The sequence below is a fragment of the Castanea sativa genome, chromosome 10 (assembly GCF_040712315.1).
Source record: "Castanea sativa cultivar Marrone di Chiusa Pesio chromosome 10, ASM4071231v1".
Classification (NCBI taxonomy): domain Eukaryota; kingdom Viridiplantae; phylum Streptophyta; class Magnoliopsida; order Fagales; family Fagaceae; genus Castanea; species Castanea sativa.
The window spans coordinates 13801552-13829134 of record NC_134022.1 but is presented as its reverse complement, the minus strand read 5'-3'; the positions used below and the strand labels follow the sequence as shown (position 1 = coordinate 13829134).

General features: G+C 37.2%; 2 protein-coding genes across 3 annotated transcripts; one reads left to right on the top strand and one right to left on the bottom strand.

Annotated features, from left to right (window-relative positions):
• Positions 1-172: 172 nt before the first annotated feature.
• LOC142612877 (protein TPX2-like) lies at positions 173-7055 on the bottom strand. Of its 2 annotated transcripts, XM_075785049.1 has the most exons (18): positions 6655-7040; positions 6234-6377; positions 5194-5283; positions 4705-4858; positions 3985-4093; positions 3512-3562; positions 2814-2911; positions 2642-2717; positions 2483-2545; positions 2244-2330; positions 1985-2043; positions 1769-1847; positions 1622-1687; positions 1458-1520; positions 1272-1349; positions 1113-1157; positions 783-877; positions 173-587 (listed from the first exon to the last, which is right to left on the bottom strand). In XM_075785049.1, exons 1-18 carry the CDS (start codon positions 6839-6841, stop codon positions 569-571), a joined length of 1563 nt encoding a protein of 520 aa, XP_075641164.1. In that variant the 5' UTR covers positions 6842-7040; the 3' UTR covers positions 173-568. The 2 variants fall into 2 exon arrangements, with proteins under 2 accessions (XP_075641164.1, XP_075641165.1); XM_075785050.1 differs by lacking the exon at positions 5194-5283 and having other exon boundaries at positions 6655-7055.
• A 9902-nt stretch (positions 7056-16957) lies between these two features.
• Positions 16958-17431, top strand: LOC142612069 (uncharacterized). Its single transcript, XM_075784200.1, has one exon. It carries the CDS (start codon positions 16958-16960, stop codon positions 17429-17431), a length of 474 nt encoding a protein of 157 aa, XP_075640315.1.
• Positions 17432-27583: the final 10152 nt, after the last annotated feature.

Genomic DNA, 27583 nt, shown 5'->3' with positions numbered 1-27583 from the left:
CTATTAGTCCGGTTCAGAACACAAGAACATGAATGAAGGTGGTGTGAATTTTGCTTCTCTATTTCTTGCATCAGTTAACCCTTGCGTCAGCCCAGGTTTTTAAATAAGAATCTGGCCCACTAGCATCCCACAAAAATTTATCTTTGCCGCAAACAGTGCAAAAATTCATTAACATTAACTTTGGAGGAAAGATCTGTATTTCATATATTTTGACTTTGATCATTACATTTGGTGTTGGTTAAACATAAAAAGGTGGAAAAAGATGCTATGAGGGTGAGGTGGCTTAAATTGCCTATACAACACCGGCCTTTTAACATATTTATTGGATTATGAACTAAAACCTAGAAACTGTATGAAAAGCAAAAACTAATTCAACATAATTTTTGTGAGAACGTCAGTTTCTTCAAAGGTGAGATAACAAGATTCCATATACAGCAAAAGAGCTTGATAATCTTTGATGTGCAGTACATTCCTATGTACATTCATCAATCTTCCATCGTCAACAGCAGAAGCTCAAATCTGCAGGCAATGAGAAAAATCGTTCTTGGTACTTTGTCCTCTTTTGCTCTCAGCGGATACCCATGCTCCTGTGGCAATTTAAAAGCAAGATGACCAAACTCAGATTGTGAGTTTTGGGACTATGACTTGGTTGTTGTTATACAACGAAACTGAGAATGTGAAAATTTAAGAACACAGAGAGAGAGAGAGAGAGAGAGAGAGAGAGAGAGAGAGAGAGAGAGAGAGAGTTCTTGCATCAGATGTCCTTTATTCAATTGGCATACCTCTTAGTCTGCAGACCACCTTCAAAGATGCACCCATCACTTTGAATCTGCTGTCCACCAAAAATAGGAGGTTTTCCCTTCGTCGGATGCAGTATCTACAAGAGGACATGACATTACATCATCACAACAAGGAATCACCAAAGCTTTGTGTTTATTAGTTATGTTTTTTATCATTGGAGAAGGGGGAAAATGAAATAATATCCATAACAAAACGCAAATGCTCTTTCAGACCAAATGGCATCTCGTCCCTCCATTAACGAGTAGTGGAGGACGAGGTGCAAGGATTCTGTTTGGGTACAAATAAATATTGAAATAAAGTGGCATGCTTACCTCATGTTCTGGTTGAAAAGAACTCAATCTGTTTTCTTTTGAGCCCTTATACCAAAAAAGTGAAAGAAAAGAATACTCAGTAAGGTACTAAACAAAATGACGACAAAATCAATTTTAGATATATCCATTTAAAACTTGAAAGTTAAAGTAGCAAGGAACCTTCATAGATATAGATGTAGGGTGAGGCAATCTGAGCTGAGATCCATTATTTGGCTGGAGCTCAGCTTTCAGAGAGAGCTAGCATGCCAAAAGGAGAAGAAATGAGAAAACCAGGAGATAGAATTTTTAAATAAAGAAAAGGGAGACAGGCACAGCAGAGCGCAACTTAATTATTTCAAGGCATACCTTGCTGAACAGTTCTGTTGGTGGGTTAGGCTGAATCCTTTTCTCAGAATGGAAATTGAATTCCTATAGAGGAAATCACAACATCATATAATCTCAGATAATTCTGTCAACAAGAAATCTAATTGATACAATGACTAGGAAATAGATAAAAATCCATAGACTACCATTGGTACTGTTGCTTCTCGCTTGCTATTTCGGAAAACACCAATATCTCCTTTACTTGAAAATATCTGCATTAGGATAGGAAATAAGTCCAAAACTGGCATTGCTAGCACCGTATTTAGCAAATGATCTAAACTAACAAAGATTACCTTCTTATTTAGAGGACGAGCTTTAAAATTGTGCATTACATCACATCCATCCTGCTTTGTAACATCCATGGTACTTGGTCTAAACAAAGCAAGAGCCAATCATAAGTAAGCACTATTGTCTCAATTAAATACACTGTCAAATGTAATTTGGATGTTTCCTTTTTTTTTTTTCCTTACGTCGAAATTATAAAAAGTTTCAGACTATTACGGTATTACCTTCTGGGCTCCAGGTTTCCATTTCCTGCAACAACTGAAGTGTGAGGTTTGTCCATTCCCTGAAAAGAGTAGAATTTTTAAATTTTCAGGAATGATTACACAGGGAAATCACCAACTGCAGCCAGCATGAATACTATTAGTCATGTATCACTGGCACAATGATTATTCTAATTTGTACTTCTTGGGCATAAGGTTTGAACCAATGAGACTCTGATTTAGAATAAGGTAATGTTGAAAATTCAAAGAACTTGATGATGACCTTGTCAGTATTGTTGCAATTAATAGAGGATGATGTAAAAGAAGATGTGTGTTGCATAGCCCTCTCCAATGTCTTTAGGTGAAATTCCTGGGAAGCAATAGAAAAACAAAAATTAGGCCTGCAAATACTACAAAAACTTGTTCTCCAAAAGCATGTAGAAACTCCTGGTTTTCCATGACAATTCTGCCTAGAGTAAGTTTACCCTAACAACAAGCAGGAAACAGATATGGAACACTTACTTGAAACTCCGGTAACTTTGGAATGCTCTTCTTTGGAAGTGACAATGAAGGGGCCTCAAGAATCTGCAAATTACAAACATATTGATATGGTTGAGGGGAGGGATCCAAAACAGGAGCAACATATACAAAATTCCATCTGCATAAATTTCAAGTACCAACTTTTCTGTTCAATGGGCGTGCTTTGAATCTACGTGCAGCTGGTTTCACATCTTCTAGTTCTGTATTATTCTTAGGCCTGAAATATGAAAATTGTCATTTGTGCCCTGCAGCTTGCTTAGACAGAAGACCATTTTATTTGTGAAGATATGACAAAATAGCAACAAGAGCTAACCTTATCCTTTGGGCCCTATTAGCTGTTTCAAGCTCAGGCTCTCTTGGAATAGTAATCTTCATTCTGCCATGAGCAGAGTTTTTATCAACTGTTTCATCCTGCAAGACCACCTCGACATGTTCAATGTTTCTTTCAAGTCCACCTTTCCAATAGTCACATTTAACATGAAAGACCCAAAATGTAAACACTTTGAAACTCTAAAACATTTTTTGCTTCCCAATATAACCTCAAATCCAAACTACAATTTTTAGGCCCCTTTGGTTGAAATGGTCCATTAGTAGAAGAAGTAAAAAAGGATGTGTCTCAATTCAATAAGTAACAGAGAGTATGACTTCGAATAGAATAAAATGACGGAAAAGAATACATGTGACCGACTTTGACTAATCTGTTGAGAGATATAGCTGGCCCAAAAAAAAATTGGGACAAGTCTAGGCTATTGTTGTTGATTGAAGTGATTCATTAAGTTCAGTGGGACTTTTATTCTATTTAATGAAACCTTAGTAGCAAGGGTCATTTATCAAAAAGTTGCAAATTACAAATAGAAATTTATGAGAATGTATATTCTAATATTTCTGGGGTTAATGTGTACAAAAAATTCAGCCTATAACAATTATGAAATGCACAGAAGTTAATGTGTAACAAAAAAGTCAAAGTTTAATGTGAGGGGCAAATGCAAGCATCAAGAGTATGTAATTAACCTTTTTAGATGGTTTGTGGACCAAATTGGCTTCCTGGTTTGTGCCTGTAACCTGTTACACAGAACAAATGGTGAGGCTGTGGCCTGCCTTATCATGGAAAAATACTTTCAAAAATATTATCAACCCTAGTCTTCCAAAGAGATGGGTCAGGTAGGTTGCCTGGAACATAGCAGCCCCCTTATATCAAAAGATTCAAAACCTTTTTAAGCGTTCTAGAAGAATTCATAAATAATTTTCAATAATATATCTAATAAGATGCATTCATGACATAATTTATTAGTATTGTGACATACAAAATTCTTACAACATTTTTTTTATTATTAAATAAAAACTAAGACAAAAACAAGCACACTTTTTGATGATCACTAAAATTTCCAATATGGTCAGTAACACAGCGCAAATATCCTCTGTGATGAGCTCTTTAAAATATAATCTGGCAAAAGAAACAACATAGGATGACATAATTTCTGTACCTTCTGCAAGTGACCTCCCTCCAGCTTCTGCCTTTTAGAAGCTTGAGTTTCCACCCCAGAAGAATAATGTAAGCTCCTCTCCTTGTTTTGAGCCAGTTGAGACTGAAATCTAACAACAGGGCAGCAGAATATTAAAAGGGGAATATAGTATATAAGAAGACCTTCCAGATCTTGTTAAATGGGCACTGCCTTGGAATCAAGGGCAATGTACAAATTCAGGGCTTTTATACCATACTGCGTACTAAAAGGTGCAGAGAACATATTAGAGTAATACAGTATTAAACTTGCAAAATTTTTATCTTGTAATAAGTGGTCCCTATTGGTGAAAAGATGAGGGAGAATCGCTTGAGATAGTTTGGTCATGTTTAAAGGAGAGCGAATTAATGCGCTAATGAGAGAGTGAATTGATGCAAGTTGAGAAACTGAAAAAATGTAAAGGAAGACTAAAACTAACATTAGTATAAGTAGTAAAAAAGGAATGGCGGTTAAGGAAGTAACAAGAATGTGCCTTTACTTTAGATTGAATAGAATGGCGGAAAAGAATACGTGTTATTGACTATGACTAATCTACTAAAGATCCATAGTCGGCCCCAAAATAACGGGATAAGGCTCAAGAATTTTAAAAACATCACTTCAATAACTGCTTGTTTAAGATTTTCACCCATCACCATAAGGTCTAATAACAATATAAATGAAGAAAACAGTGTTTCAAAAAGTCACCTAGAACCATTAACTTGGACAGGCCGATTTTGCTTAGCCAACTGGCTAGCCGTAGGTTTCATCAAGGTTGAGCTCCTAGGGAAAAAGGGTTTGACAGCAGACTTTGCTTTAGCTTTTAGCTTGTCAGTGTATGGGTGATTATAATATGTCATACCTGCAAAGATAGAGCATCAGAAACACAAAGTCATAATAAATTAGCAATAATGAGAAGACAATCTTAAGAAACATTACTAAACTATGGAAGATGCAACTTTTTTTTATGTTAAAATTTTTGAATTTTAACAGTTGTAATGCATGGATCAAGAGACCACACACATTCCAGACTGTAAGTTAAGATGGCTAACAGAACTTAATCAAACCTTATAGTAGTGAAAATTATATGCCTCTGAATTTGAATAATCACTACAAATTGCTGTATTGGTAACTCTTTAACCCTCTGGAAAGATCATTTATGACATGCATTATTTGTCAGGGTAGAACGATGGTCACCTGTAGTTAATTCCAAGGGTTGATTCAGAAATTTTTGCAGATTGCCACTCTGTAATTTAGTGAAGATCCCTCTATCCATTCCATCACACTCTGGAAGACCATGTAAGACATCATACATTCATACTACTAGACAACCACAGTCTATACAAGAAACAGAATAAAGATGCTACAAAGGTTGTTTTGAAAGTTCTTTTATTGTTTTTTCCCTCACCATCCACCAACAGATCCACTGAATATTGTCTCATTATGTTTACAGATAGTCCAACTACAGAGTCACAATATTCATTCTTTAATTCCTAAAAGCTGGTTGCAAAAAAAAAAAAAAAAAAAGCAGTAAAGAAAACTTGAGGAGTTCCTAGCCAACAACAAGCTTGGCAATAAAGGGCTTTAGATGCTTGTGGTTTGGGACTCAATCCTAAAGGTGTAATTTGTAAGGAAACTGTTTGTGAAAGCCTTAAACCTTGAGAGTGAACTATGTCTACAATACGCACCTCATATCAAAATAAATATGGGCTATCATCAAAGAATGATGCGTTGCCATCATCCGATGGAATCAACCAGCCACAGTGCTACAATTTGAACTACATACTCAACTATTACAATGAATGTAAAAGTACTATATCATACTAGCAGTGGAAGCAACAGAGTGACAGCATTGGTATAACGAAGAAATTGACAAGATAAAGAGCCTGTTTGTCTCTGTGATTTTGTGGGGGAAATCAACAAATTCAAATGATAACGCGGAAAATTTTGCGTTTTTCTTTGCATTTGTAAAGCCAGGCAAAAAGCTTGTTTTCAAATCACAGCTCATGGGATGCTTTTTCAAAAAAAACCCATTTTCACATCAATGGCATTTTTTTCACAAATTGTACCAAACACTTCACTATATGTTTCCAAAAATTAAATTTTTTAAAAAACGCAACTTTTCCAAAGGAATACTAAATAACGACAATAATCTTATTGATAGGAATTATAGCACTTGGGGTCATATTAGAATCATAGAACAGTGTTGAATTGAAGATAACAGGCATAAAAAATACCTTTGTTATTCACATCAAATGCACAAAAATCTCGGCCCACGCCAACATCAGACTCCAGTGTACTTTCCACATTCTTTGGTTTTGGCGAGGTATTCACATTTTCCAGCAGAATATCCTCTCTCTTAACCAACTTTGTCACAAAAGCTGTAACAGAAAATACACAAAATTCAAATTAAACTAAAATATATACATATATATATATATATAAGCCTATATAACTCGCAGAAATGGATTTTTTTTCTTTTTTTCTTTTTTGGGTTAGGAAAATCACAATCACAAACAAACACACAAATTGAGAATGAAAAGTAACACATAATGCACTCAGCATTGGATTAGATAATAAAAAAGTTAATGAAATGAAATAATTAGTATTTTATTATAAGATTGAAGTGAGATTAGGGTTTAAGATAGAGGTACTGACGAGAAGGAGGGTACTCCTTAGCGGACTCGAACCAGAGCTCAGCTTCACAAGCCTCCGCTCGAGTCTCCGCTCGACTCAAATCGAAGTACATTGCCGCTTCGAACTCATAGTCAAAGTCCACCACTTCACGAACCTCAACCACTGGCTCAACCTCCATTTCCATTTCCATTTCCATTTCCACCTCCATCTTCTTCTCTATCTCTCTCTCACACACTCTCACTTTCTCTCTCTAGAACCTTCTCTTTCTCTCTCTACATCCGAGCCTCCTTTCTCTCACTACTCTCTCTCTCTCTCTCTCTCTCTGCGTGTGTATGGAGCTCCGAATCCGATCCGATAAAAATCGCCTTCTAAGCAGTGCTTTGTAGCAGAGAACCGGCGCTGATTTCGCTGCGTTTCACTGTAGCAAACAGAGAATCAAAGAAACCGAAATTTCAAGTAGCTGAAGGGTACAAACATTGGAGCACAAGGTACAACTATAAACAGCACGATTTCGTTTTTTGTTTGTTTGTTTGTTTTATCTTTGTTTTATAGTGCCGAGGGTTCGTATTTCGTACTTTTGTAACGATCCAAAAATTTTGAATTAATGGCTCCGGGAGAAACATTATTTAATTCGTTGAGCAAGGGGCTTTTTGGTAATCTCGCTTTTGGTGGTGAGGGGTAAGATTGTAATCTCCGCTCTTTAGTTCTTGAAAGACAGGGTGGAGGCAAGTGGTATCGGGGTTTGAGCTTCTCGTTTCGGGCGGCGAAACCTTGTCGGACCACTCTGAAATTTCGGCGCATTGGGCATTTGCCCTTGGGATTTCAAGATAATTGCAAGATTGACCCTAACGGTTTTATTCGTTGTCAGGTTGATAAAGAAGGAGGGCCCACCCAGGCACCAGCAAAATTCAAATAAGACATTAGAATGAAAGGGTAAAAATGGAATTAAGAAAAAAAGACTTATGCTACTAATAAATTCCCTTAAATTTCTGACACATAATAATATTAGGAATCCTCCACTATTGTTGTAAATAGTAACTGCTATAAATACTGGTCAAATATATATATATATATATTTTTTTTTTTTTATTAGTGCGTGTTCTAAAAATACACAATAATTAATTATTTTTAAAAATATTTTTTCGAAAATAAAAAAAAATTTCTAAAAAATGTTTCTAAAAATAGATGGTTTAATGTGTGCCTTAACCAGACCTTTTTTTTTTATGGGAATACATTAATGTTATTGACCTTCCTACACTTTGGAAGAGCCAACATTTCTTAAAATGACCATTTCTTAGTTAGTAATGTGACAATTTCTCATTAAAATAAAAAGATATTTCAATTAAAAATGTATTGAAGGTAAGCAAAATCTATATGAGGCAATAATCTAACCCTACGTAAAAAAAAAAAAAAAAAAAAAATTATGCTTACATGAATCTATAACCAGTTGGGGAATTTTAAAATAGTGATTAACTTGTTCAGGCCCAAAACATGATATTTGGAAGAAATGTGTGTGGGAATGGGAGTTTTGTAATTATTATTATTATTAGGTACACGAAAAACTAATAACAGGTGGAATGAGAATTTATTCATGAAATGGGAAATGGGAAATGGGAAATGAGGATAGCAATGCATCAATTTTGCCTTTGTGTGATGTGTGATATGACATGACCTCTCTCTCTCTGTGTTAAAAGAGGCAATCTTTGTGGTAAAAGTCAACACAAAATGGCATATTCTTCGGTGAAAAAGGCACCTATCAAATTGTATTTCATTTGTTAAAAATAAAAAGGTAATTTGATAATGTTGTTTTAATAATATTATTTGTATTTTTAAAAAATATGTGGGGATGAAAATACATGCACCAAATAGCCCTAAGTCCTTTTTAGACATATTAATTTTTTTTTTAAAAAAATTACAAGAAAAAAGTCCTTTGGAGATAAAAATAAGAAGAATCGTCTCTGGTTTGCATTTAACTAGGTGGGTTCCTTGCTCAGGTTGTTTGATAAATGAGATAAATACTTTGCAGATAAAAATTGTCAGATGCACCCGAAATTTATTGATGTTCATTCAGTGTGTGCATTGGATGCCACTCACTGCCCACGTTCGTTCAGTGTGTGCATTGGATACCACTGGTGAGGTACGTTCGTTCAGTATGTTTAAAGAATAATAAAAATTATAAAAGATGAGGAATTTTACTACATTCCCAAATAAGCTACCAAATAAATCTACGGGCACCTCAAAAAATAAATAAATAAACAAATAAATCTTAGGGCATAACATGTTCACAATAAAGTTTAGGTAACAAGTTGTTAATGATAAGTTTATGACAAAAATACAATTAAAAAAGAGTTGTTAATAGTAAGTTAAAAAAATAATATCGGTGATAGGCCTAGATGAGAACCAATAATAACTTCTCACCTAGATTTTATTGTGAATTGTGAAAATAAAAATATTGTGCTTGTGGAACTACTCTAAGCTAACAGCTACTTTTTTTTACATTGATGGTTATAATATGTTGTTAAATCTGCAACTTGAACCATTTTTGCTTAAACCCCTAAGCACTTTGTGCATGGGGAGGTACCAAGCTATAAGACCTTTGGTTAAGCTAACAATTCCTAGTCTGTATTAATGATACCTATTTATTTGAAGTATTGGTTAGGCCAAACCCGATATAGTTATGTCCATACAATAGTTATGTCCATGAACATTTTCGTTAAAAACACTAAGAAGTGTTAGTTAACCTAAAAATCATTGATGCATCTCTTGATGTCATATCTCTTAGGAGGTGTTTAGTTCGCCGTGATGTTACATTACGTTATAATATTACGTTATTGTAATCTTCCATTAATGTAATCTCAACATAAGAATACAACATTGCATTGTTTAAGAAAATGATAAGATTAAGATAATGTGATATATTTGTAATTTTAAATTATAGTAATGTTAGAAAAAAAAATAAACTAAAAATCTTAATATCACATCATCATAATATGCATCATATCAATAGAACATCACAGAAAATCAAACGCCCCTTACTTAAGTAAGTGCAATGGCCTAATTTTTGCTAGAGATTTGTAGTGTTATGAAGAACAACACACAATAAAATATCTGTCCACCCTCTTGTCAATTCTTTGATCATGTTAAGCCTTAATACCTTTTCTAATGATATTGCAAGTCATGATTACTTATGACTGTCTTTAAGTAATTTGGATGGTGAACTGACATCAATATAACAAGGAGTGAATTATATGTAAACAATATAATTTCATTATTTTTTTTTTGTGGGTCTACTAGTAATCATGTTACACATGACAATAACCTCATCACGTTAATTGGTAACTCATGTCACACTGAATAATACCTCAACAATTTTCTTTTTCTTTTTTCTAATTTTAAATTCTGGGATGGACCAATTTTCTTTTTCTTTTTTTGGATACATGAGGAAGCCCTTATTCTCATCCCATCAAAAAAAAAATCCATTAATAAAAGATGTAAATCCATTGAATTTATTAGATCTTTTTCTTGCAACTGCTATTACTTTGAAAAATCAATAGTTTTTTTCGACACTTCAATGGAGGGCACTATTCAAGTGTTATCATGCCATTAATGCGGCAAGCTAAGTTATTGTATAGCATTTAATGCAGAAATTATGGATGTTTTATCAAGAAGTTTCTTCTCTCTTTTATCCGTACATCACCATGGTCCTCCTCAACTTCCAATCTCATAGCTCTTACGACCTACCTCCTATCTCTCGAGGGATTTTCGTTCCTCGGCCTTCTCGGGCTGGTTATTAATGAATGAGAATATCTTGAATAATTTTTAACACATTTTCCATTAAAAAAAATGCTATATTGTATTGATTTTTATTTTTTGCGGTAGCAAACATAAAAAAAATTATGAAAAACATTTTTTTAAAATAAAATCATAAAAAAAATGGACATTAAATGTGACTGAGAGAGGTTGAATTAAGTATCTATATTTCCATCCTTATCCTATATATATATTTCCATCCAAATACAGTGCTATTTACTTAGCCATCATTTGCAAACTATATTCTTTCTTTCTTTTTTGCAAGCTATATAATGCCAAAGTAAAGTAGACATCTAAGACCCATTCATTCAAAAAAAAAAAGTAGACATCTAAGACAAATCACCTTTGGACTTGGTTTAACATAGAGCCAATCCTATAACTATCAATCTCCAAAAACATTATCCGTTAAGTTGTCAAAGATTCAGACCATAAACTCACACCGATATTGCTCTCAAGCTTTCAAGCATCAAACTTACGCATCCATCGCTTCATGCAAGTCTAATGTTATTTACCTACCAGGGCCATTCACAATGCGAGGAGAAGGTAATCTTTGCTTGTACAAGGGGAGTTAAACATTTATCTCTCTATAATACTCTGTCATTACCGGAAAATAAAAATTAAGTGATAAAAAATAGTATGTCAATAGCCATTTTGGGAAATGATCCAGCCAAAATGGTGGAATGGTTTCTTGGAAAAAAAAAGAAAAAGAAAAAAAAAAAAAAGGGATAAATTACAAAGTTAGTCTCTATCCTTTATACCATATTTCAATTTGATTTCTAAAATTTTAGTTGTGTCAATTTGGTCTTTAATCTTTTTAGTGTTGTGTCAATTTTGTCTCTACTATTATCTTTTGGATGGAAAAAATTGATGTGTCAAATGGAATAATAAAAAATTATTTTTCATGCCACATTAACTGCTAACTGTGCTGTTACGTCAAGAAAAAAAAAAAACCCAAATTAAATTGAGACACGTGAGAGATTTGTTTCTCTCTATTTTGCAATTTCTCTCTCTGTATCATTATTTCTCTCTCCCTCTAGAGATTTTGGAAAGGTCTTGTGCATGAATAATTAAAATAAAGGTTAATATCAGAGCTGCTGTGTAGACTGTAAAAGAGACCAAAATTTTTTACAAAGACCAAATTCATAGGAAAGAAATTAATAACAAAATTGGTCCCTATTGTTTGTTAAGAAGTTTAAACATGGTATATGTAGGGAGAATAAGTCCAGTAGTGTATATTAGGTCGGGGGGCTCGATCCGAGAATGCCTAATTGTCCGAGGACGGGGTAAGCGTCGTTAGGGAGGTCAGCTTTGATGAATAAAGAAATAAGTCAAGTTACAATGGTCCGAGGAAAGGTCCGAGGAGAGATATCTCATCGGCTGAACGAAGCAGAGGTCAAAAGGTGTTGTATGCCACCTAGAAGTAACTTTCTAGGAGATTCTGTAGGTAAGGATATACATCGTGAGAGCACAGAACAAGGAAAGACTATGAAATATCTAAGAGAAAGCTGCTACCACCTCATTGAATGCTCTACAGCTAACTCTCTAGTCGCATTAATGAGGAAGTGATATCTGAGCAGCAGTGTTCAGCCTTATAGCTACTTCCAAAGGCTTCAAGAAGGTGCTGATGGGACAAGTATCCAGACCAAAAATCTGATCCATACGTGAAGGGTAGAGAAAGGAGGAAGGATAGTATAAAAGGGAGAAGAGACCCTCAAGATAAGGGGATCGAAGAAAAAATGAGAGAAAAACACTGTAGATTAAAGAACAATATTTGTAATCTGTCATTAAGTGAGATATATAGAAGAACCAGCCTCCTTGGCTTGAGTCCGAGGACGATCTTCCTTATATTAAATTGCTTCATCTTTATTTTATTGTCATCTTGGCCCACTACAATTGATATACAAACTCATTAGAACCTAGATTTCAAACCCAATCTCTACAAATTCATTGTATTGGGTTTTTTGGGTCTATTCCTTTCTTTTTTTTGGGCTTAGATACAAATTGTTACCCTACAATTGGCGCCGTCTATGGGAAATCCTTGTGTTTTAGTGAGTTTAATGTCCAGTTATGGTAGTAGGTTCAGGTCTACACCAGGCAAAGTCTATGGGGTCCCAACGTCAAGATCATTCCCCTAGTCTTAAACGACGAAGGGACCGGGAGGGGAGTGTGCACATCACCCATACTGGCACGAGCCAATCTCAGGGTGGAAGCCACATCTCTTATGATGATAGTGCTAGGGCCATGCAATTGGAGATTGATCGTATGAAGAGGAAGTTGCACCACGAACAACGGAAGTGAACTCCTTCCATTTCTGACCCTTCTTCTGATGATGGTGGGGATAGCAATTACAGGCCCAGGTCAAGGACTCTCCCTAATGAGTCTTTCTCGTATGAAGAGGACAACCCTAATGGCCGCAGGAATAGGAATTCATCTTGCAGAGGCCTGGGGAATGACGCTATAACCGGAGCGTTGAACCAGATTTCTAAATCACCCTTCACGCGTAGAATTGAAGGAGGAAGACTTCCTCGGCGATTCACTCAGCCAACATTTACTATGTACAATGGTCGAACAGACCATGTGGAGGATGTGAGTCATTTCAACCAGAGGATGGCTGTGCACTCCAAGAATGAGGCTTTGATGTGCAAAGTTTTTCCATCCAGTTTAGGACCTGTGGCAAAGAGGTGGTTTAACGGCCTAGGGGCAGGTTCTATTGATTCCTTTAAGGAGCTCACCTAGGCGTTTGGGTCTCGCTTTATCACATGCAGTAGGGTTCCTCAGCCTTTAGATTCTCTGCTGTCTATGACCATGCGAGAAGGGGAAACCCTGAAAATGTACTCGGACAAATACTGGGAGATGCTCAATGAGATCGATGGAGACTTTGACGATGTAGCCATAAGGACTTTTAAGGTAGGCCTACCTGTCGAGCATAATTTGAGAAAATCACTGACCAAGAAGCCTATGAGGAGTGTGCGTCGGCTTATGGACCATATTGACAAGTATAAGTGGGTTGAGAAGGACCAACATTAGGGGAAGGGGAAGGGGAAGGCGAAGGCGAAGACGAAGGTTATCCCTCAAGAGAGGAGGGATTTCAAGTCGGACAAATACAATAACAATCGGCCTCGAAAAGACTTTACGGGGCAGTCTGGGTCTACTGCTAATCAGGTGATCGGCACAGTATTTAGAGAACCAGTACATCAAGTCTTGGAAACGATTAAGAATTAACCATACTTTAGATGGCCAAATAAGATGGGAGGATATCCAATGAAGTGCAATCAAAGCTTTCATTGTTAATACCACCAGGAGCGAGGGCATACCACAGAAGATTGTAGAACTTTATGGAATCATCTGGAATAGATGGTTAAAGATGGTAAGTTGAAGCATTTTCTACATTAATCCAGTGGGTAAGGCGGTTAGGCTGGACCCAAACCTTAGAGAGACACTTCTTCAAAGCCTCATTTAGGCATTATTAATGTCATCTTCACTGCTCTAGGGAGAACTAGTTCTCACCCCTCCAGGGTGATGTCTGTAGCCCGGCCACCTGCGGGGACTCTAACCATGAGCCGAAGAAGGCTAGGACAGAGATACAATCGGCATTGAGCTTTTCAGATGAAGAAAAAGCTGGAACCATACAACCACATGATGATGCCTTGGTAGTCACCCTCAGGATTGAGGGGTATGATGTAAAGAGGGTGTTGGTAGATCAGGGCAGCGGAGCAAAAATTATGTATCCTGATTTGTACAAAGGGCTAAACTTGAAGCGTGAGGATTTCACAGCTTATGATTCATCTTTGTTAGGCTTTTATGGGAAAGTTTTTGTTACAATGGGCCAGATTAGACTGCCCGTGCAAACCAATTCAGAGGTGGTAGATGTGGACTTCATCGTGGTAGATAGGGACTTCATCATGGTAGATGCTTATTGTCCCTACACGGCCATAGTAGTAAGACCCTAGCTTCATGCCCTGGGAGTAGTTTCTTCGACCCTGAATTTAAAGGTAAAATATCCATCTAGGGACCAAATTGAGGAGCTGGTTGGGAGCTAATTCATTGCTAGGCAATGTTTGGTGGCTGCAATAATGCATTAGCCAAGAGGGGGAGTCCTCGGCTTCCACTAGGAAGGGCTTATAGCAGCCAAGGACTTCAGTGTTATCTACTGACGCTGTCTTGGAAGGGCCAAATTGCGAAGAGTTAGAGAAATTTGTTATTGATGACAACTCAGAAAGGTTCTTTCAGGTTGGGGCTCAGTTGCCTCTGCAGGAGAAGGAAGAGCTGATAATATTCATCAGGGAGAATATTGATATGTTTGCATGGAGTGCTTATGAGGCTCCTAGAGTGGATCCAAATTTCATTTGCCATCATCTGAATGTAAACCCAGTTGTAATCCCTAGAAAATAGCCACATCGGCACTCATCTAAGGAGCATTTTGAGGCAACCAAGGAGGAGGTGATCAAACTTAAGCAGGTCGGGGATATTAAAGAGGTTTTTTTTTATCCTAAGTGGCTTGCTAATACTGTGATGGTGAAAAAGAAGAATGGAAAATGGCGAGTATGTGTGGACTTCACCGATTTGAATAAGGCCTGTCTAAAAGACCCTTTCTCCATGCCTCGGATAGACCAATTGGAAGATACGATTATAGGCTATCCTCAAATGAGCTTCTTGGATGCCTTCCAGGGATACCACCAAATACCACTAGCTCTGGATGATCAGGAGATGATAGCTTTCCTCACTCCTACTGGAAATTACCACTACAAGGTGATGCCTTTTGGTTTAAAAAATGCAGGGTATACCTATCAGAGGATGATGACTAGGATGTTTGAACCACAACTAGGTAAGAATATTGAAGTTTATATAGATGATATGGTGGTAAACAGTAAGGTGGTATTCGAGCACGTGGGAGACCTCGAACATATTTTTGAAATACTGAGGAAACATAAGCTGCGCCTCAAAGCTTCCAAGTGCTCCTTTGTCGTTAAGTCAAGTAAATTTTTGGGCTATATTGTCACTCATCGTGGGAGTGAGGTCAATCCTGATCAGGTCAAGGCAATTAGCAGTTTACAGCCACCTCGGAATCCCAAAGAAGTTCAGAAATTAACAGGAATGACTGCTGCCTTGAACCGATTTATTTCTCGATTCGCGGACAAGTGCAGACCTTTTTTCCAGCTATTGAATAAGTGGAAGGAATTTGAATGGACTAAGCAGTGTGTTTTAGCCTTTCAACAACTTAAGGAATATCTTTCTCATCCACTTGTTATGTTTAGGCCCGAGGAGGATGAAGCTTTATTTGCTTACATTGTTGTAGCTTCCCATGCCGTGAGTTTGGAACTGATACGGGTTAATAATGGCGTGCAGAGGCCAATTTACTATGTGAGCAAATCGTTGCATGAGGCAGAGGTTCGTTACCTACCACTAGAAAAGGCAATTTTAGCAGTGGTGCACGCTACGCGTAAGCTTCCCCATTAGTTTCAATCCCATAGAGTTGTTGTTTTAACCCAACTGCCACTTAGATCGTTACTTCAAAATGCTGATTACACAGGAAGGATTTCCAAATGGGGCACCATTCTAGGGCACAATTCTAGGGGCTTTTGATATTAAGTACATGCCTCGCACCTTAGTTAAAGGCCAGATCCTTGCGGATTTGGTGGCAGAGTTTGCTGAGTCCCCATTGGAAGAAAAGGCTGAAAATCAGAACATGGATGAAAAATTAGTTGGTACGGTCTCTTTGCAAAAGCCTTTGTCCTAGAGGGTGTACGTTGATGGCGCAGCAAATCAAAAAGGATTTGTTGTAGGGCTAGTCATAATTTCTCCTGAGACAATCATTATTGAAAAACCCTTAAGATTGGGCTTCTTGGCCACAAATAATGAAGCTAAGTATGAGGCTCTATTGGTAGGGATGACTATGGTTAAGAAAATGGGAGGAAAAATGGTAGAGATGTTCTCAGATTCAAGATTGGTTGTAGGCTAGGTAGAGGGAGAATTGGAAGCTAGGGATTTGAGGATGCAAGAGTATCTGGGTCAAGTTAAACACTTGCTGTCAGGGTTTGAGTCTTTCACCTTAGTGTAAATCCTTAGAAGCAGGAATACCCATGCTAATTCTCTGGCCACCCTTGCAACATCCTCGATGCAAAGCTTACCTTGGGTTATCCTTGTTGAAGACTTGTGCAAGCCTACTGAGATGAAAGGGGATATGGTTCGTGTTCATCAGACCAGGGTGGGACCTAGTTGGATGGACTCCATTGTGCTATTCCTTAAAATGGATATCTTGCCCGAGGTAAGGTCTGAGGCGAACAAGGTACATAGAAAGGCTCCTCGGTTTTGGCTGTCCGAGGACCAAAAGCTGTACAAGCGGTCTTTTTCTGGTCTGTATCTATTGTTCATACACCCTGAGGCAGTGGAACTACTCCTAGAAGAGTTGCATGAAGGGATTTGCGAAAGCCACACAGGAGGCAGATCCTTATCCCACAGGGTCTTCACCCAAGGGTATTAGTGGCCGAATATGCAAGAATAAGCACAGGAATATATGAAGAAGTGTGACCAATGCCAGAGGTTTGCTCCAAATATTCATCAACTAGAGAGTGTCCTCAATCCTCTGTCCAACCCTTGGCCTTTTGCTCAATGGGGCTTGGATATTATAGGACTTTTCCCTAAGGCAGCAAGGAATAGGAGATGGCTGCTGGTCGGCACAGATTATTTCACCAAATGGGTTGAAGCTGAATCACTGTCCAATATAAGGGACCTGGATACGAGGAGATTTTTTTGGAAAAACATTGTCACCCAGTTTGGGATCTCTCGTATCCGTATTTCGGATAATGGCCTTCAATTTGATAGCAAGGCCTTCAGAAGGTATTGTTGTGATCTGGGCATTACGAATAGGTATTCCACCCCGGCTTATCCACAATGGAACAGACAGGCCGAGGCTGTTAATAAGGTAATAGTGAATGTACTTAAGAAAAGGTTGGATGATGCAAAGGGAAAATGGGTGGAAGATCCATAGGAGAAACACCCTTTTTAATGACTTACGAGGCTAAAGCTGTAATTCCTCTCGAGACTAGGTTCCCAACACTGAGGACGAGCTCTTTCACCCCAAACAATAATAATGGGCTGTTAGAGAAGAGCTTAGATTTGGTTGAAGAACAAAGGGAAAACGTCATGGTTCAATTGGCATATTATCAACACAAGCTCAAGCAAGGGTACGACTCAAACGTGAGGTTAAAGCCACTAACGCCAGGAGACTTAGTATTAAGAAAGGTCTTAGGTACTGCAAAGAACCTAGCATGGGGAAAGTTGGGGCCCAACTAAGAAGGGTCGTATCGCATCACCTCGGTAGTTGGGATAGGGGCATATTATCTTGAAGATTTAGATGAAAATGCTGTACCACACCCCTAGAATGTAAATAACTAGCAAATGTATTATTATTAACGAAAGTCTTTTATGTCACAAATTGCTTATTACGTTGGTGTTACATTTATCATTTATCTAAGTGTTAAACAGAATCTTAGTTATGTCTGGTTCCTCAGACCATCTACTTTGGATAAATTAATGCTTCAGGCTATCTCACCTAAGTATCAAACAGAGTCTTGGTTATGCCTGGCTCCTCAAACCATATACCTTAGGTAAATTGATATTTTTCATCATTTTTCTAAGTATCAAACAAAACATTGGTTATGCTTGGCTCCTCGGACCAGATACCTTGGGTAAATTAATATTTTTCATCATTTTTCTAAGTGTTAAACAGAACTTTAGTTATGTCTGGTTCCTCGGACCATCTACTTTGGGTAAATTAATGCTTCAGGTTATCTTATCTAAGTATCAAACAGAACCTTGGTTATGTCTGGCTCCTCGGACCACATACCTTGGGTAAATTGATATTTTTCATCATTTTTCTAAGTATCAAGCAAAACATTGGTTATACTTGGCTCCTCGGACCACATACCTTGGGTAAATTGATATTTTTCATCATTTTTCTAAGTGTTAAACAGAAACTTAGTTATGTCCGGTTCCTCGGACCATTTACTTTGGGTAAATTAATACTTCAGGTTATCTTATCTAAGTATCAAACAAAACATTGGTTATGACTAACTCCTCAGACCACATACCTTGGGTAAATTGATATTTTTTTATCATTTTTCTAAGTATCAAACAGAACTTTGGTTATGTTTGGCTCCTCAAACCACATACCTTAGTTAATTGATATTTTTCATCATTTTTCTAAATGTTAAACAAAACCTTAGGTATGTCTGGTTCCTCGGACCATCTACTTTGGGTAAGTTAATACTTCAGGTTATCTTATTTATAAGTATCAAACAGAACATTGGTTATGTCTGGCTCCTCAGACCACATACCTTAGGTAAATTGATATTTTTCATCATTTTTCTAAGTGTTAAACAAAACCAGAATTATTCAATGTTCTTCAAACCATCTGCTCTAGGTAAATTAGTACTTTCCATTATTTATTTAAGTCTCAGATAAAACCATCCATGCTAAATGGCAAGGATTCCCACAACAATGACTTGAACAAATGGGAATTCATGAGCATCACTTAAAGCAATTGTAAGTACTTCAAATATATCAGTTATATGATCAATATTTGATTATCTCCTCAAGTCCATTAGGCTTGTTGGGAATGATGTGGATGAGTGCTCTGTTGTGGTGTATGGTTTTTGAAGTTAAAAGTGTGTTTTAATAATGTTGTGGACTTAGTAGTTTTTAATCTGTTCTGTTGGTAGTCAGGAAGGTGTGGTAATTGTATCACCACTTATGCTAATAACCAAATAGAGCCATATCTCATTGTCATGTTAGTTAAGTGTTAAGTAAAACAGAAACTATACAAGGGAAAGACACAGATATCACAATTATGAAAGAAAAGCATACGTTTTTCGTTGAACTGTGCCTTAGAAAAAGGAAATTTACTTAAAAAAGATCTGCTTGTATTACAAATTCAAAAAAAAAAAAAAAAAAACAACAAAAGAAGGACAACTCATGACTTCATCTTTATTACGAGCTTGTCCTTTGAAGTCTTGGCTGGCTGGGTGGTTACTGCTGTTGAGGATGCCACACCTTTGCCCTTCGAATCTTCCTTGGCAGGGATGGGGAGGGTTACCAGAGTCAACTCATGGCTTTGAGTAGCCACCCCTCCTTTGGAAGAATCCTCGGGTGCATCCGAGGGTTTTGTCATCTCGAATGGGGCGTTCTTGGGGACTTCTTGCTCCTTCTCAAGTATGCCAGTTTGCTCTGCCCCTTTTTGAGGACTGTTAGGTTAAGGAGGGTCCTTGGTTAGAACCTCTTCAATAGGGCTTGCAATGTTGAGGGGCAATATCCTCTAGAGAGTCTGAGGATCCTGGTGCCTGGATTGCAGGGGGTAGTATACGTTTCCTGCCCTCCTGAGTGCAGAGGAGGCCTCAACCCCTACCTGGTTGAGGGCCTCATTCCACACCTGAAGGCAATACACCCTACACACCCCCGTTACCTCGGACCTGAAGGCCTCCTCAGACTCAGCTACCCCTACATTGTAACCGTCCTGTTCAGCCTGGTCCTTGGCCTTCTCAGCATCCTTCAGCTTTTTCTTCAAAATTTTGATTTCCTCCCCAGTAGCAGCAAGGTCCTCCTCAGTTTGGCGAAGTTGCTTACGTTGGGTCTCAACTTGTCTCTCTAACCCCTCCAATGCTGCCTCAACGCTTTTTCTCTCATTCTCAAATTGAGAGAGTTGGGTGGCCAACTTTTTTACCCCCTTCTCGGCCACATTGAAGGCCTCAACAGCAGCAATCCTACTTCCCTCCTCATCCTTGTATTGCCCGTGAGAGTAGTCTACCATCTCCTCGGCCTTGAAGGCGGCTTGGATAGCCTACAAAGGAAACAGTAAGTAAGTAAAGGCGAAGTGAATAAATACTAAAATATAAAAAATATGTATATATCTAAGTAGTGATAACAAAAGTGAACAAGTAAACATCAGACTTAGCTCAAACAATTTACCTTAGCAAGGTCTCTTTTCAAACCTAGGAACACCTCGTGCTTCCTCTTAGTTCTCAACTCGGTCATGTCGTTGGGTAGTAGCAAAGCTTGCTCTACAACATCTGTTACATACCCAGCCTTCCCTTACTGAGGGTCCCTAATGGAGGACTTCGCATGGAGAGGGGACCTATCCAACACCAAGGGGGATTCTAGTTCGGTACCTTGGTACGGAGGTCACGTCCTCTATCTCCAGGTACCACATCACTCTATGACCTAGTTTGGGTAGTCTTAGCTACCTTGGCCCCCCGTTGAGGCTCAGTTTCCTTGGAGGAAACATCCCTGCTTTATTTTATCACTTTCTTCCCTCTCTGTTCCCTTTTTCTCTTTTTGTCTACGGGTTCATGCTGGGAATCATGGGATGTGGGAAGAGAGGGGTGTTTAGCTTGACTGGCAGCCTCTGACGCCTTCCCCCCAACTTAAGACTCCATCATATCCATCAGGCTGCCTCTGGGTTTATGTTGTATATGTTAAGATGTGTGCCCTTAAATCCTATTGTATAATGCTATGTATTTTATAATGTATAACATTATGTATAACTTAATGTTGTGTTTAATAAAGTTATTTTATTATTATCTAAAATAATGGTAACATGAATATTGAGACATTATCATATAGTCCATGAGATGCATAGTATGTAATTTATGTGAAAAGTCACAGAAGATATAAATCACAAGTTCTTTGTAAACTCAGAATTGTAATTCGTAGTCAGTGATGAAATTTGGCATTTCATCTGCGAAGACTATAACATATCAACTAAGATGTTTGTCTTGATCATGAAAATTGAGATTTCTAGTTGATATGTTGATATGTTTTAAGAGTTAAAACATATTGAACTGGACCGGTGTGAGATTTATTATTCTTCTAACGACTATCAAATAAATAATAAACTCACGACTTATATTTACATGAACTCTTAATCCTGAGAGAATAATGGACTTGATCATGAGGTGTAGGTTGCTTTGATATATCAAGAGTGAGATCTAAAGAAACGATCAAAACCTCAGTATGTTAGACAACCACATTTAGTGTTGATGAAACATATATTCTCAAGATGAAATTCATAGTCTCTTAACGGATATACAAAATATTCCCTTAAGATAAGTTTAATGGGTTTGTTATTCAGAATGTTAGGCCTAACTACTCTAGTAAATTGTTACTAGAGTATATATTTATGAAATTGGATTTCATAAATATATAATGAATAACTTAAATGATTAAACCGGGTACTTAAGGATAAGATGTAGTAATTTACAAAGTGTCAGTCTATACTCATGACTTTGTGTTACTACGAATTTTTATGAAGGGGTTGCATGTACAATAAAGTCTTGGGATATAATTTATAGATAAGGCCTAGAGTGCAACTATATTTATATAGTGGTATTAAATATAGTTAATGGTAACTTTGGACTTGTCAAGAGTTGACAGAAAAGCCCAAGGCCCATTGGAGCTAGTGTCTTATTTGTCCATTTTGGTCTCACTCCAAGCCATGCACTTAAGCCCAATTGGAAAGGCCTAAAAGGCCAGCCCAATTAGATAATCGGTTAGATACAAAGGAAGGAACATACAAAATTTTCGGTAGAGAATTGAAAAGAACACTATTGCGAAGTGGTGTAAGAAGTGTTAGACACTTTGACATTCTCCCTTTGGAACTAATTGAGAGACCACGCATCTTGGGCGTTAGTGGAATTGGAGTGAAGATTGAAAGTGTTCCCAAGTGCTTCTGATCTTCTGTTTTTGAAATTCACCGCTCCAAGGTAAACTCTCTTGTTCTCAAATTCTGAAACTTATATAGTACGTGTTAACTTTTACGAATGAAGTAGATTCGTTATTTTTCCATTGCGTATGTTTTGTATGCGATACAAACATGTCATATTTCCTTCAGTATGCCCATAGCTTCAGGAACCGTTATATCTTCTTGAAGGCTGCTCACTTGGGCCACAGGAAGGTGGCTAGGATCGCCGATCTGAGGTTCTGCAAATTTGGACTAGTTGAAGACGGCGAACTTGACCTCGAAGTCAGTCACTTCGACTATTTCTGTTTTTATTTCTTCTTTTTCTTCCTTCAAAGTGGCTGGCTGAGAAGGTGTTGCTTCGTCCTCGGCCTTGTATTGAAGTAGTGGTTCTACCTTCAATACACCTTGCGATCCTAGACCTGGGTTGAGAAAACCAAGGAAGGCGAAGTTGATTAAGGGCAGGCGTGGGTCCTTCACCTTTGTTACGTTCTTTGTTGATTGGAAGCTGGATGAGATCGGGGTGTAGCCGAGTATCAAGTGCGCTACACGTAGCTGACCGTCTGTATGGACAAACACCTCGGCTTGGAGTATTCAATCTAGACTTTGCTTGTTGACGAGGCTTAGGTTTGGTTCAGCAGCGTGCTTATCTACGAAACCATTAAGAAAATAAAAATTTTCAGTAATAGAACAACACCAACAAGGGAAGATAAATACAGAGTATGGCAAAGAAAAACAAAAGACGAATTAGAAATAGTAAACCTAAGCTTATACCCCCACCTGGTTTCCCCTCTCTCGTCGGACAGGGGAGGCCATCGTGCCACTTCCCAAAGACGATTAGAAAATTTTTATTCATGTCTTTATTGGAATCAGGGAGGCAAGAAATGAATCTAAACTCAGGGTACCTAGTTTTTAGGTAGTATCCCTTCCCTTTTAAGTGATGGAGTTTATAGACCCAATTGACGTCATAATGGGTAAGACCTAAGCCCATTTTCTCATTAAGGGCGCCTACGCAACCTAAAATTCTAAACATATTTGGGGCACACTGGGTGGGACCTAATCTATGAGCCCTAAGGTAATCCCTAGTGACTGTGCCCATGGGAATTCTCATCCCTCCCCTATAAAGGCAATCATCAGGATTACTACTTCTCCCTCTTGCCTTTTCTCTTGCCATTCCCCTTCCTTACAATACCTAGTCAAGACTCTTGGTGGGATCCTATATGTAGCTTTAAAGCTCTCTATATTCTCCTTAGAGTCTACTAAGCAAGAGAATCTACCCATGGGTGAAGTAAGAAGGAAGATATTGGGCTGGTGAAAGAAGATTGGACTTACATGTAGAAAGAAACTTTCCTCGGACTAGCTCTTGATATTTATGAGTGCAAAAGTGAAGGAAAGGAAGCTTTCAAATGATATTTGTATCAGGCAGGGAGAAAAGCGGGAAAATTCTCACTCGAAGTCCAAGAAAATCCCTGGCTATTGATCTATATCGTACCATAGAACATGGGAAGCATGAAGCCGCAAAAATTTAATGAAGGTGCGTCTCGGATACCGAAGCGTCAGGTGATGCGAACCTCAATCGACACACTTTGAGACCCAACAAAAATATTGGAATATTTACCCAAGAAAGCTAAAATTCAAATTTTTGATAGAAACCCTAACCCAATGTTTATAATCGAAATGTGAACCCAAGGTATAAGTTGACCTTGACCCAATGATTATAAAGAATTACGAACCGAAGGTATAAAGTTTGAACGTTACTAGGAAGAATCCCTGATAAGTTCACAGTTCTTGAAGAACCAAAAGAAGAGCAAAGCCTCACCTTTTTTTATTTTTATTCAATAATATAATAAAAAACGTATACAGACTTCAATGCCTATTTAAGGGCTCCATAAAACTTGACAGATAAGAAAATATATTCTAAAATAACTCATAATTGATACCTAACCATATCAGGAATCAAATTTAACCTAAAAAGCATTAAATGCACCTAAAAACAAGGAAAATACCTTAAAAAACGTTCTAAAATAACAGCTCCAAAATAGGAAAAAATCTCCATTAACTGATATAGAGCTGGAAAGTCAATCATCCATTAATCCATGCCATAAATCACTCCCAATTAATCCAGGTCATCCCTCAATAGCTTGAATTAAATTTATTATGTTTTCATCTTTCTTTGGGCCAAGTTTGGAATGTCCTGCGCTATAATCAGCCCAAATCTCTTGAATCAGCTCGTTAAGTGTTTCTTTGATCTTCTTGGATCTTGCTCTTGTAATAGGCCCAACTGGAACATGCAATGGATCATTGAATGCTTGTTGATTCTCATCATCAGGAGTGTGCGTTGGGTAGTTAAAAAGGTATTTACTCAAACAGGACTAACATACGATGAGATCAGGATAATTGGGGTAGTTTCGAAATCCCCATTTTTCTCATAAGGAGCTCGAATGGAGGATTTCGAAGGGCTATTGAAGGGAGAATAAGCCCAGTAGTTTATATTAGGCCGGGGGCCCGGTCCGAAGATGCCTAATTGTCCGAGAACGAGGTAAATGTCGTTAGGGATGTCAGCTTTGATAAATAAAGAAAGAAGTCAAGTTACAATGGTCCGAGGAGAGGTTTGAGGAGAGATGTCTCCTCGGCTGAACGAAGCAGAGGTTAGAAGGTATGGTCTGCCACCTAGAAGAAACTTTCTAGGAGATTCTATAGGTAAGAATATACATTGTGAGAACACAGGACAAGGAAAGACTATGAAATATTTAAGAGAAAGCTGCTACCACCGCATTGAATGCTCTGCAGCTAGCTCTCTGGCCACATTAATGAGGAAGTGATACCTGAGCAGCAGTGTTCAGCCTTACAGCTACTTCCAAAGGCTTTAGGGAGGTGCTAATGGGACAAGTATCCAGACTAACAATCTGATCCATACGTGGAAGATAGAGAAAGGAGGAAGGATAGTATAAAATGGAGAGGAGACCCTCAAGATAAGGGGATTTGAGAAAAAAATGAGAGAAAAACACTGTAGACTGAAGAACAATATTTGTAATCTGTCATTAAGTGAGATATATAGAAGAACCAACCTCCTCGGATTGAGTCTGGGGACGATTTTCCTTATATAAAATTGTTTCATCTTTATTCTATTGTCATCTTGTCCCACTACAATTGATATACAAACTCATTAGAATCTAGATTTCAAAATTACTCTATACAAATTCATTGTATTGGGCTCTTTGAGCCTATTCCCTTTCCTCTTTTGGGCTTAAGCACAAATTGTGACCCTACAGTATAAAAAAAAGATGTTACTTGTGAAAAATGTTGTCCTATGTCTTTTTCCCATTGCCTTCGGTGCGGTTAGAATTAGATTAATGTTTGATGCATGTAGCGTCAACCTTTTCATAATTTTGGTTATCTGCAATGGCAAATGGCATATCAGATTAGAAGGAGGACACTTGTCTTGACAATTGACATAGCAACCCTTTTGTAAGCAAAACCTAGAGGTTGTGTAGTTTTGAGAATGAATGATCTGGTCTCCCCTTTATTTCTGGTATTGTCCTAATGAATAGAGAAACTTTACCTCATCAGAGTATTGATTTTAGAACCTATTTAATTTCCCCAAACTTATCTTACATGGGCAAATTTTAATTCTTTTTTTAATTGACGTGGCGGTACAATTGGCAATTGATATGGCATTGAAAATAAATTTTTACTGTCTCATTTGACATATCAGTTTTTTCATCTAAGGGATGATTGCAGAGATTAAATTGACACGACACTAAAAAGGTTAAGAATCAAATTAACACAATTAAAATGTTATGGACTAAATTGAAATTTAGTGTAAAAAATAGGGATCAACTTTGTAATTTATCAAAAAAATTTATTTGCATGTGAATTAATGCCAACTCAACATTACCAAATAAACACAACAAGAATGTGATGATTTTCTCCTTGAAATTGCATTTTCAAAAGATGACTTTACACGTACCCAAAAATCCTAAATAACTTGAAAAGAATGTTATTTTACCGAAAAAAAGTTTTAAAAATAGTATTTTCCTGAAAAAACATATGCTTAAGTGTGTGAGAAGTCGAGCATGCACAAATAAAAATAATTATTTTCCTACTTATATTGTCCTTGTATAGTAATTATGTGCTGTCCTGGTTAAATAAGTTTCCATTCATCTAAATGCAAATTTATTTACATAGGGTTGTCTGGTTTTGCTTTTGGTCAGAAAGTGTCTTAAAGGGCGTTAAAACCTTTTAAACTGAAACTGCTTGGCAAATTTTTTTTTTTTTTAATCCAAGATAGAAATTCTACTCTAGCCTAATCTAAGTGTATATGTGTGTGAAAGCTCCCTTTTGGAGACCTGAACCCCGACCCTTGCCCCCCACACCCCACAAGCACTTATACTTGTGGAGTGACCATCACACCAAGGGTGTGTGGTGGTGCTTAGCAATTTTATTAAAGAGCTCTTTAATGGTTCTTAAAGTTCAAATTTAAAATTTTTAGGAAAATTTATGGGACAAAAAAAAATAGGGGCGTTTGGCAACTTACTAAAACTGAAAATTTCGAGCTTCTAATAAGAGATAAAAAATCTACAATTCACGGTTCATATCTTTTAAGTTCATAAAACTTTTCAACTAAAGCTCTATATCATTGCAAAAGCACAACTATTAAATATCTACAATTAAAGGTTGACTTCCAACAACAATGTCAAACTAATACAGTAAGAGGCAAGCCAATCATAAAATGCCACATTAAAATTTAGTAGCAAATTCTAAATTAATGTCATTAAATTAGATGATGATATGTGTCATCCAAATTGACATCATATTGGCATATCAAAATTTGTCACATCTCATTGGACCCATAAGATAAAGATAAATTTCATATTCAAAATTTATGGATAATTATCTTTATTAAAATAAATAAATAAAATAAAGATAAACTTTATATTTCAAATTGATAGATAATTATCTTTATTAAAATAAATTAAATAGAGATAATTATTTATCTTTGTTGATTATTAAATATATGATATAGATAAATAGAGATATTTATCTCTAAGAAGAATTTGGCCAAATCGAAAGTCTACTACATACTTTCAAGCCTATCAATTCAAAGTGGAGTTTATCCTTTGAAATCACTATAAATAAAGTGCATCCTTTCTCATTTTTGGGACCAAGTTTTCAAGAGGCCCAAGCTCTAGAGAAATTCTGTCTCAAGAATCTTTGAAGAACTTGAAGCATTTTTGAAGAACTTGAACTTGAAGAACATCCAAAGAATTTGAAGAACTTGAGGGACAACAAATCTCCAACAAGCTCAAGGCTAGAGATTCGTTGTGAAGACCGTTCAATCCATCTTCCATCCAAAGTCAAGAAGATCTTTCGTTCAAGTTCTTTGAAGTTCTATTGGAATCAAACTAA

What these genes read in the sequence shown, in the direction of transcription:
- LOC142612069 (XM_075784200.1), top strand. Translation starts at nt 16,958, where the DNA reads ATGAAGAAGTGTGACCAATGCCAGAGGTTTGCTCCAAATATTCATCAA.
- LOC142612877 (XM_075785049.1), bottom strand. Translation starts at nt 6,841, where the DNA reads ATGGAGGTGGAAATGGAAATGGAAATGGAAATGGAGGTTGAGCCAGTG. An exon ending in ACCCTTGGAATTAACTACAG is followed by an intron (nt 4,859 to 5,193) that starts GTGACCATCGTT and finishes CTATCTTTGCAG; the next exon opens with GTATGACATATTATAATCAC. An exon ending in AATAGGGCCCAAAGGATAAG is followed by an intron (nt 2,718 to 2,813) that starts GTTAGCTCTTGT and finishes TTCATATTTCAG; the next exon opens with GCCTAAGAATAATACAGAAC.